Below are 13,220 nucleotides of genomic sequence, written 5' to 3'. Positions count from 1 at the left end.
CACCTTTTCTTTGTCTTCCTTGGTTCTCATTCTCTCACCATAGACCAAAAACACATGCTGACCAGGATCATAACACCCAGGGGACTGGTCAACTAGCATCAACTGACACCAGCGGAAAAGGTCCCGAAGGTTGAATTCCCAGGGTCCTCCTTTTTGCCCCCATTTCTTCTCAACAGTCACTTCATGATCAATCTAAAACGAAAACACCATTATTGGGAAACATATCCCATAGGTAGGCGCACTGCATTAATACTATCAATGTACTACAAATGCATACCTAATCTGAAACAGAAATTAGCAGGTTTGATACAAATGTGTCTTTCTCCCAACCCAGACATCTAAACCAGGAATACTTTTGTAAGCATTAACATTGATACACACAATAGATCTGAATTACTGTAATCCTCAAATGAGTAGTTTCTTCCACTAGAAACCTGTACAATTCAATGTGGTTTATTTTAGAGAGACTGGTAAATTTGATAGTGTCCCACGATGAAAAAGTGATGGTTCTATTAAAGCATGAAAATAAAAAAACAATTAATACAAGTAGGTACCTACTTGGTTGTTGAAAGCCACCATCTTCTTAACAATATTTTTGTCAATGGCTGGAAACAGAGTACTGGCAATGAACTCCATGTCAATTACTGTAAGGGGATCCACAAAGACCTACAGAATCCAAAAAGAACATGAAGAAATGCTATTGCTTCTCTTTACTGAACACCAGGAAGGACAACCACTTATAAAGTAAAATTGTTATTTAACACCAAAGTAACAGTACCTCAGTTTAGATATATATAAAAATTCAGTTACAGAAATCTCTTTTCTTGCATTTTTAGGACACAGAATCCTATAAAATATTTGAAATACAGGGCAACAGAGGTTTTGTTGTTGTTAGCTCCACTCCAGTGAATGAAAGAAAAAAGATAACATACGACTTAAGTGTATTTGTTTATATTTTTAAGCATATATTTTTTAATTTCCTATGTATATAATGCCCTCAAAATTTTAGATGGTAAGGCATAGGAGCATTTACTTCAAAATCTCAACTTTCCAACTTTTGAGTATGTTTGAAATTCTTCATAATAAATTATTCTGAAAAGACACTCAGCAAATTATGGAAAGGGACATTAAAGAAAGCTAACAGCTAGAGCTATTTTCAAACCTGTAGACTAGTCAAACTTTGGCAAATAAATGTTAAAACAAGTAAGCATATGTGTGTACACACACACACACACACACACACACACACACACACACACTCTAACCTCTGCAAATGAGAATAAAGACAGTAAGAAAGACATCAGATGTTTATAATGATTGACTCTGATATGGAGAATACTGGATTTTTTTATTCTTCCTGGTAGTTTTCTTTTCCTTCTCACTTTAACTAAAATGCATTAATTTCATCATAAAAAAATTTCAGTATTTTACTAGATCACTTAGACATTTGGAATGGTCAAAAACCGGCCTTGATCCTGAGGACGGTAATGGAATTCCTGGAGGGGTGGTCACCTTACTCTCAACTGATAACACACAGGGTTCTCCAGGACTGAAGACAAAGGGACTCACACCAGGAGGGAGGTGATGATGGAAATCAGACACACTGATATTCATCATATAGAGACATGGAATTGAGAAACAGATTGTTAAACTGATGCTCTCTCATTCTTACAGTGAACATCCTAATAGGTATGTGCCAGCAGTCTTATCACCTTCGACACTCCACCTTTGGTTCCCATGGCAACAGCAAATCTTACCTGAGTGAATCTGTTAAGGAAAGACCTCGGCAAGCCTTTCCTCCCACCTCCTTGTCTAAAAGGATTTTGACACCCGAAAATCTTCGTCTTTTCATGCTGTACTTGAAAACTCATTCCTAACTCAGGAACGTAGATTTCTCCTCTGTGGTCAAAACAAGCGTTGAGTCCTTCCAATACAGACTGAGATGCCAGGTTGAGCTATTTGAAGAAAGTATATATATTTATTACATACACTATACAACTATAACAAAAAGAATAATATGCATAAAAATTGAATAGTGTCGTCTTCAGGAGGAAGAAGCTCAAGTAATTGATAACATTCCATTTTTTAAGATTTATTTATTTTATAGAGAGAGAGAGAAAAAGGTGGGGGAGAGAAAAAGGGGGGGAATCTCTAGTAGACTCCCCCATTGAGCACAGAGCCTGCCATGGGGCTCCATCCCACAACTCCAAGATCATGACCTGAGCCGAAACCAAGAGTCAGATGCTCAACTGACTGAGCCACCCAGGTACCCCAGTAACACTCTTTTAAGTCAAGTATATTCATCCTATTATTTCGTGTGTGTGTGTGTGTGTGTGTGTGTGTGTGACATCTGTGGTATATAAACTACCAATAACTTAAGTCAACTGAATAAATATTCGGACTGAATTTTTTAAAAAGCAGTTTAAATCTTCTCTAAAATTAAACTGTGTCCATTGTATTCAATGTAGGTATATGGACCTACCATGTACATCCCAGCTTACCAAAAAAAACTCGCAAGTATACAGATTTCACTTTTGCACTATGAGATCTTTAAAGATGAAGACAGCTCTTTACATACTTTAAATATCTTTCCCAGCTCAAATAATGAATGAAATCTCCAAATGGGCTTCAAAGTCATGAAAAAAACTACATAAGGTAGATCAACATAGCTAACTTCCACCAACATTTTTGTGGAAAAGAACAAATACATGGAGTTTCTGTGCCAAAAATGAAAAGAGCTGAATGGAGGTCTTCAGAAGGTAAGTTTACAGCTCAGGGATGCAAAGTGTGGCAGTTTTTAGGTAACAAGGAAAAATTCAATTAGGAAAATGCAAAATCAATAAAATGCAAATGGCCAAAAAAACCAGACTATATCAGAATTTCAAGTGTCATGTTTACATAAACACTACAAAGCACAAATTCCATTGAATATTCCCAAACAGCTAAAGCTCTAAAAGCTACTCTTAAATGTGACTGCAGTCAAGACTGTCTTGGGTACCTGGATGCGTTTCCACCCAATAGGAGTATGGCCTGAAGCCTTAAACTTTATAACTGGGCATTTTTCCCCCCTGGCTAAAGAATATAATACTATCAGGAATCTTTTTTCAAAAATCAGGGGGATGGGATACACCACCCTCCTCCTTAATATCTCCCCCATGATATAAGTAGGAAGCAGCTCAACCGAAAAGAAAGCCCACAGCCCACCCTCCAACTTGAGACCCAAAGGCGTCTGAATCTTGGGGACCCGGTGGCGCTAGTCTCAAAAGTTCCATCCCAGTATTCTGATCACAGCAATCATTTAAGCTCCACCACTACTTTCCAGCCTTTTCCAGGATTAACAAGGCACATCCCAAAGTGACCGCATGCCTTTGCCCATAGCCTTAAATTTTTTATTTTTGTGCATCACTTTTCCATGTCTCCAGCTGCCTGCTGGTCACTGAGATTCAGCATTTATCCCAGGTATCATGAGGGGCTCTGTTCTTCCAGTCAATAACTTATCCAATATGCACATGTAACATTTACCATTTTCTCCCCATTTTTTGTATGTCTCTTAAGATAACTTACTGCAGTCTCTCTGATGCACTTATAAAACATGTGGATGACAGTTTGTAAAACACCCATGAAATAAATACAAAATACCAAGCCAGCCCACCAGAGACCGTAGAATAAACCAGTGAAGAGACAGTTTTTCTCCAGAAGCTGGCTTACAAAAGCAGGATTTAGTGGCTTGTATATATAGGGGTTTCTATATGTACTCTCTGACAAGTGACTTTTCTTTTCTTAAAACAAACAATGGAGGACTTTTCTTCGTTAGAGATTTTGTTTTTACTAGCAAAATAGCATGACCATCCACTGAGATATGCCCTAGCAATAAGAAAAGTATGACTGCTCTTCCCATTGTAACCCCATGCTTGGCACGACGAACAGTCCTCTCACCTCATCCAACACAACCCAATGGCCTGCCTTCAGAGCCGCCAGCAAGGGGCCATCCCGCCAGGCAAACTCTCCTCCCTTGCCACCTTCAACAGGGAGATCTGCTCCAAACAAGTCTGTGATGTCCTTTGAGAGGGGACAAAAAGGAGGAAAAGCCAACATTGCATAAATTAACTAGATCCCAAGACCCTAAATCTAACACAATAAATTCTTGGGCCTTACGCCACTTTTCGTTTTTATACCCAAGGCAGAACTAATCAACCCTAGCACTCTTTACCAGGAGCCTACACATGCTCCCAAGGACCTTCTCATCACAATACTGCAAGTACCAATCGATTGGAGCTGGAGCTCTGGGTCAGTAGTTCTCAACTGTGGCTATACTTGGAAATTAATGTGAGCTTTACAGGAAACAAAAACAAAACAAAGACCAGTAACAATGTTCAGACTCTGCTTCCAGAGCCCATTCCTAGAGAGTATCATTTGTCACCTCTTGTCCCATAATTTCGTAAGAGTGCTTAAAGGCCATTTTATTTCTACTGTTTTCTGGGTTTTTTTTTTTTTTTAGAAAGAACAAAAATAAAGAAGGTTATATTACAATAAATATGGAATTGGGCAGTTATCTCTCAAAAGACAATTAGAATAAAGCATCTAGAGAGAATAATATTATAGATATCAGTTATTAATCCAAAAGGAGACTTAGTTTAGAAGGTCATGTTGCTGTGATCTTTATCATCATGAAATATTTGCAATTTTGAAAATGTCCTAACTATTTCTAAGAAACTCAATAAACAGATACAAACATTACTCCCTATACTCATCCTCATCAGCTGTAGGATGACTAAGCTTACCGTCTGCTCTGACAAGTTGATTCGAACAAGGATGTTGCCTGAAGCCTTTGCTAATGCTCCCACCAAACTTGTCTTGCCCACACCAGGAGAGCCCTCCAGGAGAATGGGTTTGTTCAGTTTTGTAGCTCTTAAGAGCCTCTGGGCATTCATAGCTGTGGTGCCTGCACTGAGTGCATAGTCGGCAATATTATTCCTGTGAAGGACAGGTCCTTAAGTAGAGAAAAGAAAAGCCACATATAAGCTGCCAAATCATGTATACATGTCAACACCAAGGCTTTAAGAATTTAACAAGTAGACTTTCAGTCAGTGAAGTACCATCTGTAGTGAAAATGCTCAGCCCTATTTCAACATTTCCCCACTTTTAAGTCATAAAATCCTTTCAAGGAATAGCCAGCAGCACATTCTTCACTGTGCCTACTACTCAGATCTCTCCCGCACTTATACCTATGCATATACTTACTAACATAGGTCTCACTGCAAGCACACATTTTTCCTTTCACAACCTACACCTGGAATTACTACATGTACTTGTACAATTTACCTTTACAAATAAGTATCTTCCTAGAAGTCAAGTGTAAGCTGGGTATGTAGGTGACATGTTTCCGTATAAATTGCATCCAAGGTTTTTAGACCTCCAAGACAATTCAGGATGCATCTTTAACCCACAGTCTAGCTGAACTGCAGAGTAATAATAGTTTTATAGGGCTTAACATTTGTGTCTCTAGGTCTCCTGGAAGAAACTTTCTGTATACCAGTTTGGAGGGCTAGGATAACATCTATTACCTCATCTATGGAAGCAGAAGCAAGAACCACCCCCCCGCCAGTGCACTAAAATATAGCTCCTACATGAGAGTACTGAATACTATGATGATGACTTAGGGAACTTACATCATGGATGCATCATCAGGGATGAAAAGTACTATTGCAGAGGGAGAGAGAAAAGGGTGATATTCCATTCGCCCAGTAACCTAGGCTGATTTTGTTCACCACTGAACCCCCAATAACTGCCACTGTGCCTCTAAGCATTTCAGACACTCAACTATTATTAACGTAGGGAGGGAGGGAGGAAAAGAAACAGATGACCGTGCTAGAGAAGCAACAAACTGAAAAATTACTCATGCCTTCTAAGATATCTAATCCATCTCATTTAAATATTTGGTAGAAGCAACCTAGTAAGAAAAAGAGGAAAGATTAGAACTGAAACCCACCTGAGTTTCCCATTTAATCATTCACTCATTCATCCATTCACTCAATCAACAGCATTTTCTGAATGCCTATGACAACTAGACTACATCTCAGGTGTCAGGGACAGAAAGATGAATGATGCAATTCCTGCCCACAAGGGTTCACAAAACTGTTTTGGTAAGCAGTGGTAAGGATCTATAGTTGATACATTATAGGCTGAATTATCACTATAGGAAAGCTCTTGTTTTGAGCACCAAATAGAAAATAAATGCATTTTTACAAGACAGTTTATTCATAGACTAAAGACTATACTTTCCCCTATTTTTATATGTCAGTTATGTATTTTTAATTCTTCATGAAATTATGGGTGGTTATGCCAAGTCAGATTCTAATTCACATAACTAGTTTAAAAATAATCATGAGTATGATACACGAAAAGTCACAATAAAAGTACCTATGATCTACAAGAAGAGAATGTTCATTATTCAAAATCATTCTTACCCCTTGGTATAAAAAATGGATGAATTCCCCAAAGGTTATCCATTCCAGTAAATTCTTTGGCCTTGAGTCTGTCATAAATCTTCAATTCGTTTTTCTGACACTCTGTAAGACGCACTATCTTGGAAAGTTTCTTGATTAAGAATTTCAGACATTCTTTGCGAGCCAAGAGGGCTGTACCAAACCCTGAGGAAGTTACCCCTAAAAGAGAGAGGATCAGTCCATCAAACAACAGCATGACACCAACCTTGCCCAACTACTCATCAGGAGCTCTTGGGCAATTACCAGGGGAATGAGGCCCTAGCTAATGTTGCACCCACAATGCAATTGCTACTGTAAAGAGTCCAAAAAGCAAATGTCTGGATCCCCATCTCCACAATTCACACATCAGCAGCAGCTTATTCAGTAAAGCACCCATGCACTCCATGATGAATCAGCCTGGAGGCAGGAGTAATTAATGTAGTACTCCTGATCATATTGGTTTATATCTCTAATCTTCACTGCTGAAAAAACAGAACTTAAACACTGAATTTTATGAAATTATGGTAAACTTAAAAACAAACAAACTAAAGGATTCAGGCCACTAACTATAAATGACTAATTCATGTTAAGAATTATCTAGTACTTCAGGAGGAAGGGCATTTCCAACAGTCTTCTTCTCACTCGTAATCACCATTTCATGTTTACCAAGTCCCTGGCCTATAGGCAATGAGGAGTTGCAACCTATCTTTTATATCAACCACCTCTCAAAAAGAGTAGAAAGAAAAAAAAATCCACTCTGGGTCTTGGAAATGTTAGAGTAAGTGATTTTTTTTAAAGTATCTGGGTCAGAAGTCAGAGGTCTGAGCTTGCTCTGTTTCATACTCCCCTCTACCCTAACCCTCTTGTCCCCACACCATCTAACAGACAACATACCTGAACCTATTCCATCTATGTACACCAGGCATGCAGCATGGACAAATGATGTCACAGTGGAGATGGTCTCTGGCCTTTTCAAAGCAGCTTCCTCCCCCATTGTGTTCATGAAGTTAACCCAGGACAGGATATCTCTGATACTGACCACACACCTTCGGCCAAATTCCTGGTGGGTCAGCCAATCAATGAAATCCAGCATCACCTCAGCTATGTCAGTCCCTAAGACACAAGGAGGCAAAGGCAGTTGCTTAGAGGTAGTTGTATCGAACACTCCAAATGGTTTTGTAACGTGGGGCCCAGAGACGGCCTAAAAGAGGTCTGTGCTCCATAAGGTTATATGCATATTTTTGCAAAAGTACGTAACTGCTTTTTCTAAGGAGAGGGGGTCCATAGCTTTTATTACATTCCCAAGAGGTTCATGAATAGCATTCCACACCTACCAATTACCTTGAGAATTACAGCCTAAAAAGCAATCCTGAAAACTGCTCAGAGAGTATTCATTTGGTTCATGTTCAGATACAATTCTGAAGACACAATGATTTTAGAAAATTTATAAATTTTATTGTATTTTAAACTGATTCACTGGAATGGGGATGCTGTATTTTCAGTGGCATTTTTTAAAAAGATTTTATTTATTTGAGAGAGGAAGAGAGGGAGAGAGGGGGAGAGAGCAAGGGGAGGGGCAGAGGGAGAGGCAGAATCAGATTCCCCGCTGAGCAGGGAGCCCGATGTGGGGCTCGATCCCAGGACTCAGGGACCATGACCTGAGCCGAAGGCAGATGCTTAACCCACTGAGCCACCCAGGCGCCGCTTCAGTGGCGTTTAGTTTAGGCTTCTTGTTTTATTAAATCAATGAATCCATCAGAATTCAGCAAATTAGAAGATTCATAAATTTTGTTTCATGATTTGAGTTAGAGGACTATTCTAATTACCACAATTTCATATTGTAAAATATTTGGAAACAAAATACTTAATTTAGATTAGAAGCAATGTCAATTAAGTTTAATAAAGCACTTCATGTAACTCCTGAAGTCAACAGTAAACATTTATCTAAGAAGTGTGAATACCAAAGAATGTTTTTTTAAAAAAGGAAATACAATGAGGTGCAATCAGAACTGCTATAATATAGAGTGGACCATGCAGCAAAAGCCTTCAAGGCTATACTGCAAATCACTTAGAAACAAACTATCTAGTTAGAAGAAAACTACTAATTACAAAAAACCCCCACAAAATCTTTAAAAAGATCGTAAAATGACAACTCAAGGGGAAAAAATCCAGTCACAATGAGGAAAGAAATTAAATGCTGTTTTAGCAACTACATATTAAACATGAATACTTGGATCCGCATTTCAGAGTGGAATAAATTTGAAATAAATCAAGGACTTAATGGACAACTTTATCCATTGTTAGAGGGTAATTAAACCTTAACTATTAGAAAATCATCAGGTAAGGTGGATGGGTTCATACATGTATTTTTTGTGAGAAATATTAAAAGGTAACAGGAAATAGGAATCCATGTTATAAATGTAATAAATACTAGTATGTAAAATGATTGGGGCGCCTGGCTGGCTCAGTCGGTAGAGCATGTGACTCTTGACCTCAGGGTCTTGAGTTTGAGCTCCACATTGGGTACAGAGATTACTTAAAAAATAAAAATAAAATGATTGATATTTATGAAAAAGTAAATCATACAGAATGCTCATCACTAGTAATTAAAGGAAATGAAATCTTAGACTACCTATTAAAGTAACAAGAATAAAAGAATGGATTTCATTATATAAAAAGAGACAACAACAACAACAACAACAACAAAAACCTCCATGTTGGAAGGACTATGCCAAGCAGGCACATTTACTAAGTTGCTGGTAGCACTGTGAATGGGACCATCCTGCTGGAGAAAAATCTGGCCATAACCAATGAGAACTATGAATTTCCTTATTTCTACTTTTAAAAATACAACTCAAGGAAATAACAATATGTCATTTTAACAAAAACACAATGTCTTCAGAAGTATTGGTCAGAAGAGTGGGAGAGTTTAAAAAGCCCACATGCCTTTCATCATAAAAAAAACAAAAAACGAAACAAAAAAACACAAAAAACCCCACTGATGTCACTGAATCTTTTCTGTTTTGTTCATACTATGGATGTATAGATAAAACTACTACAGAGCTTTGTGAACGAAAGCTCCTAGAGAAAAGAACTCAGTGGTGTTTATATTTCGATTAAGACAAAGTAGTAATTATATCTTAAGTATTCTGAATAGAATCAGAATTCAATTTAGAATTCATTATTAGTTAAAATAATAGATTCATTAAATCTTACATAGCTTTATAAAGAAAATCTGGAAATAAAAGCTTTACCTAGTTTCCTGTTTTTAAGAACGTTTTTACACTGTGCTAACCTGATCCATTTCCAGATGATAAAAATTAAGCCACTTCTCCCTTACTCTCCTTGTTCCCTCAGGATCTCTAATGCCTCCCCAAAGACGTTGCTGCCATGTAGACTTTACAAAGCTTACAGTAAAGAAGCTCCCTAAGGACAAGCATTGAGGCTCAGAGTTGAGGCCTAGGGGCCGCAGTGCCAACTGCCCTGTAGAGAAACTGTTCACTCCGTTAAACGTGAAGCCCACTGGTGGTGGGGCCAAGGTGGCAGTGTAATTACAGCTGCATTCTCTCCCATTCTTATTACAATCCAAATAACTTATAAGAAGAGCATGCAGCCCATAGGAGATACAGAGGCTGCGTCCAAGGGGAATTCGGCCCTCACGCAGAGCAAAAAGACAAACCATGCCTGCTTAGTAATTTGTCTTCTCCTTCTTTAACTGGAATTCTCACAATAAATGCAGCATTGCGAACAGCACACAACGAAGGTAAGTAAGAAGTTCTGAGTATGGGCCTTGGACCAACATTACTGGCATCACCTAAGAACTTCTTACAAAGGCAAAGGCAAATTCTCAAGCCCCACCCCAGACTGACTGAATCAGAAACTCTAGGTATGAGGCCCAACAAGCTTTATTTCTACAAGTCCTTCAAGTGAGTTTGGAACTCGAACAAGCAAATACTCTTTTATACATGCTTTAAGAAAGAGATTTTTTAAAAAGGGAGAGAAAACGATCCAAAAAAACTGTATTAAGGCTTGAAACCAGAACTTGGTTGTAAATTTAGCCCTTCAATGTGAAAGATAAATATATATACATCATGATGAATGTTAAGTAGACTTACTGTGATCATTTCACAACAGATACAAATATTGAATCATGTTATGCACCTGAAACTAATATGATGTTGAATGTTGATTGTACCTCAATAAAAAACATGCATGTATATATCAAAGCAATCTAGGCTCAATAAAAGAACCATATAATAAATGCTTTGACCCTTACTAGATCTCTTAAAAATTGCTAAATTTAGGCTTTAGGTATACAGAAGTTTTTTAATACTATTCTTCTATTTCCTTATGTTTTTTTTAAAAAACTTTTATAATGAAAAGAAAATTCTTCTTAGAGAGCAAGTGGGGGTAAGAAGGAGAGAGAGCCACCCAGGATTTTTTTTTTTTTTTTAAGATTTTATTTATTTATTTGACAGACAGAGGCAGTGAGAGAGGGAACACAAGCAGGGGGAGTGGAAAGGGAGAAGCAGGCTTCCCGCCAAGCAGGGAGCCCGATGTGGAGCTCAATCCCAGAACGCTGGGATCATGACCTGAGCCGAAGGCAGACGCTTAACAACTGAGCCACCCAGGCGTCCCCAGAAAATTTTTAAATAAAGTTAATAAATTAGTTGATGACAGGGACACTGGGTGGCTCAGTCAGTTGAGCATTGGACTCTTGATTTCGGCTCACGTCATGATCTCACGGTCACGGGATCAAGCCCTGCGTCAGACTCTGCACTCAGCAGGCAGTCTGCTTCAGGATTCTCTCTCTCCCTCTCCCTCTGCCACCACCCCCAGTGCACTTGCACTCTATCAAAAATGAATCTTTAAAATAAATAAATAAAACTTTAACATATATTTTTAAAGTATTTTGGTATTATTTCTGATTTTAATTAAATGAAATCTTAGACCTATTCCTATTTTCTAAGACATGACTTCTAATTTTCATTGGCTTCCTAAGTTTGGGAATTATGCTTACCACCTGAAAGCTCTCACCTTTATGATCTATTCTGCCCAGAGACAATCCTGGACGAAGATTATGGCTGATAACCTGAATTAAATCTTCACGATTTGTGCTTTGTGGGCACCATATTTCCGTAAACCGGTTTCTTAAGGCAGGAGACAGCTACAAGAAACAAAAATTTCAATTTGAATGTAATACCTATGAGGAAAACCAGAAAACAAATCCTTTGAAGGAATATTAGCTGATGAGTTTAACAAATACTAGATGCTTCTTTTATTACCACTACTACAGTTTATTGAAGACCTACTTTATCTTAGCTCCTTCCACAGGTCATCTCATTAGTCTCCACCACACCCTCCAAGACAGTATTCCCATCACTTTCTTTATAGACAAGAGTGCAGAACTTCAAGGGCTCATAGAAGAGGTCATGCAAGTTGAAGTCCAGCCCCAGTGGGTGACCGCCAAACCTGAATACTATACCCTAAACAAACGCCCTTCCTTTACCTTCAGTTACATAACCAGTGCTTTCAAGAAAATCAAAGCTACTATCCCACAGGGCACAGCTGTCTGAAGTAGAAAGAGAAAACTTCTTTTATGTGGCTCGAAGGGGGACAGTGAAATTATTAAGGAGGTACATATTTTACCTTTTGTATAACAAAGAATTGTTAGTTCTTCCAGTCTTTATGGTCTTTGCCCTCAAAATGGATTCCTCTTACCTTCTTAACCTTCCCCTATGTCAATTAACCCCTATTTACAAGCGTATACAATGCCACATTTGCACGTAACCTAGCTTATTATTGCTTTCCTTTTACTTGGTAAACTCCATCCATCTGTCTGGCCTACTGCAGCAGGACTAGCAGCAATGCCTATACTCAGGAGCAGCTCAGTCAAGACCCAGTGAATGTGTGAGTGTTCCTTGCTGCCATCCTAGACAAGCAGTGCCACTGGTCATCCTACCTCACTCTGCCTGCTGGCAGGCAAAAACAAAAAAGAACCTTCCCTTAGGTAAAAGTTGGCAATGTTCTTCCAAGAAAAACTTAAACTATCCTAATTTAAGCTAACCTTAATAAACACAACCTTGAAATCTGACCTTTCTATGCTATTCTCACTTGCCAAAGAACCAGTTTTCATATTATGTTTGAAGCTGTGATATATTTCTTCTTATTTCCTCTCTTCAGAACATTTCAAGAAGTGTAGTGATAATCCTTCATATTATGCTACAGAGGAAAATCAGGCCCAAAACACCATATTCACATATCAGGGACACCCACCAAGTTACCAAGAATTTTAATTACTTTCATTCACAACCCCTGTTTCTTCTCATCACACCTGACCTATCGCCACGTCACCATTTTCCTAACAGACCAGGATCCCACACACAACACAGACTTCTCCACTGAGAGACTCCGCAAGCCTGAAAGACATGGTGTTCAGGGTACTGGATCCTGGCTGGATCCTAACAGCCAGCCTCTGAACAGAAGGCTGCTCTCCACCTTTTCCTTTACCAATAGTCTGAGGGTAACCCACATGACCCCTGGGGAGAACAGATACACTCCACCTGCAAAATAAGAAGCGGTTCCTGGCTGCAACACTTTTGTCACTTTAAAACACTCAAAGCCAAACTCATGTTTAAGGGAGGAGACCCCAGAAACAGAGTTTAAGATTAAATTTCAGTTTCAACTTTCTCATCCATGAAAGTAGGAAAATAACTTTCACACAGAGCTCTTGTG

At 38.6% G+C, this 13,220-nt stretch overlaps 1 protein-coding gene across 3 annotated transcripts in view; it reads right to left on the bottom strand.

The window, feature by feature from the left end:
• The window catches only part of MDN1 (midasin AAA ATPase 1), a 165,461-nt gene that overhangs the window by 81,251 nt on the left and 70,990 nt on the right, over positions 1-13,220 (bottom strand). For all 3 annotated transcript variants that reach the window (XM_026511808.4, XM_057311195.1, XM_057311196.1), the window contains 8 exons: positions 11,523-11,652; positions 7,380-7,598; positions 6,468-6,665; positions 4,782-4,990; positions 3,937-4,059; positions 1,758-1,955; positions 559-666; positions 4-192 (listed from right to left, as the gene is read on the bottom strand). In XM_026511808.4, the coding sequence (XP_026367593.2) occupies positions 4-192; positions 559-666; positions 1,758-1,955; positions 3,937-4,059; positions 4,782-4,990; positions 6,468-6,665; positions 7,380-7,598; positions 11,523-11,652 (1,374 nt within the window). The remainder of the gene's footprint in view (positions 1-3; positions 193-558; positions 667-1,757; positions 1,956-3,936; positions 4,060-4,781; positions 4,991-6,467; positions 6,666-7,379; positions 7,599-11,522; positions 11,653-13,220) is intronic.

This window comes from Ursus arctos, unplaced genomic scaffold, assembly GCF_023065955.2.
Source record: "Ursus arctos isolate Adak ecotype North America unplaced genomic scaffold, UrsArc2.0 scaffold_13, whole genome shotgun sequence".
NCBI lineage: Eukaryota > Metazoa > Chordata > Mammalia > Carnivora > Ursidae > Ursus > Ursus arctos.
The sequence above is the reverse complement of the archived record's forward strand: the minus strand, read 5'-3'. Positions and strand labels throughout refer to the sequence as shown.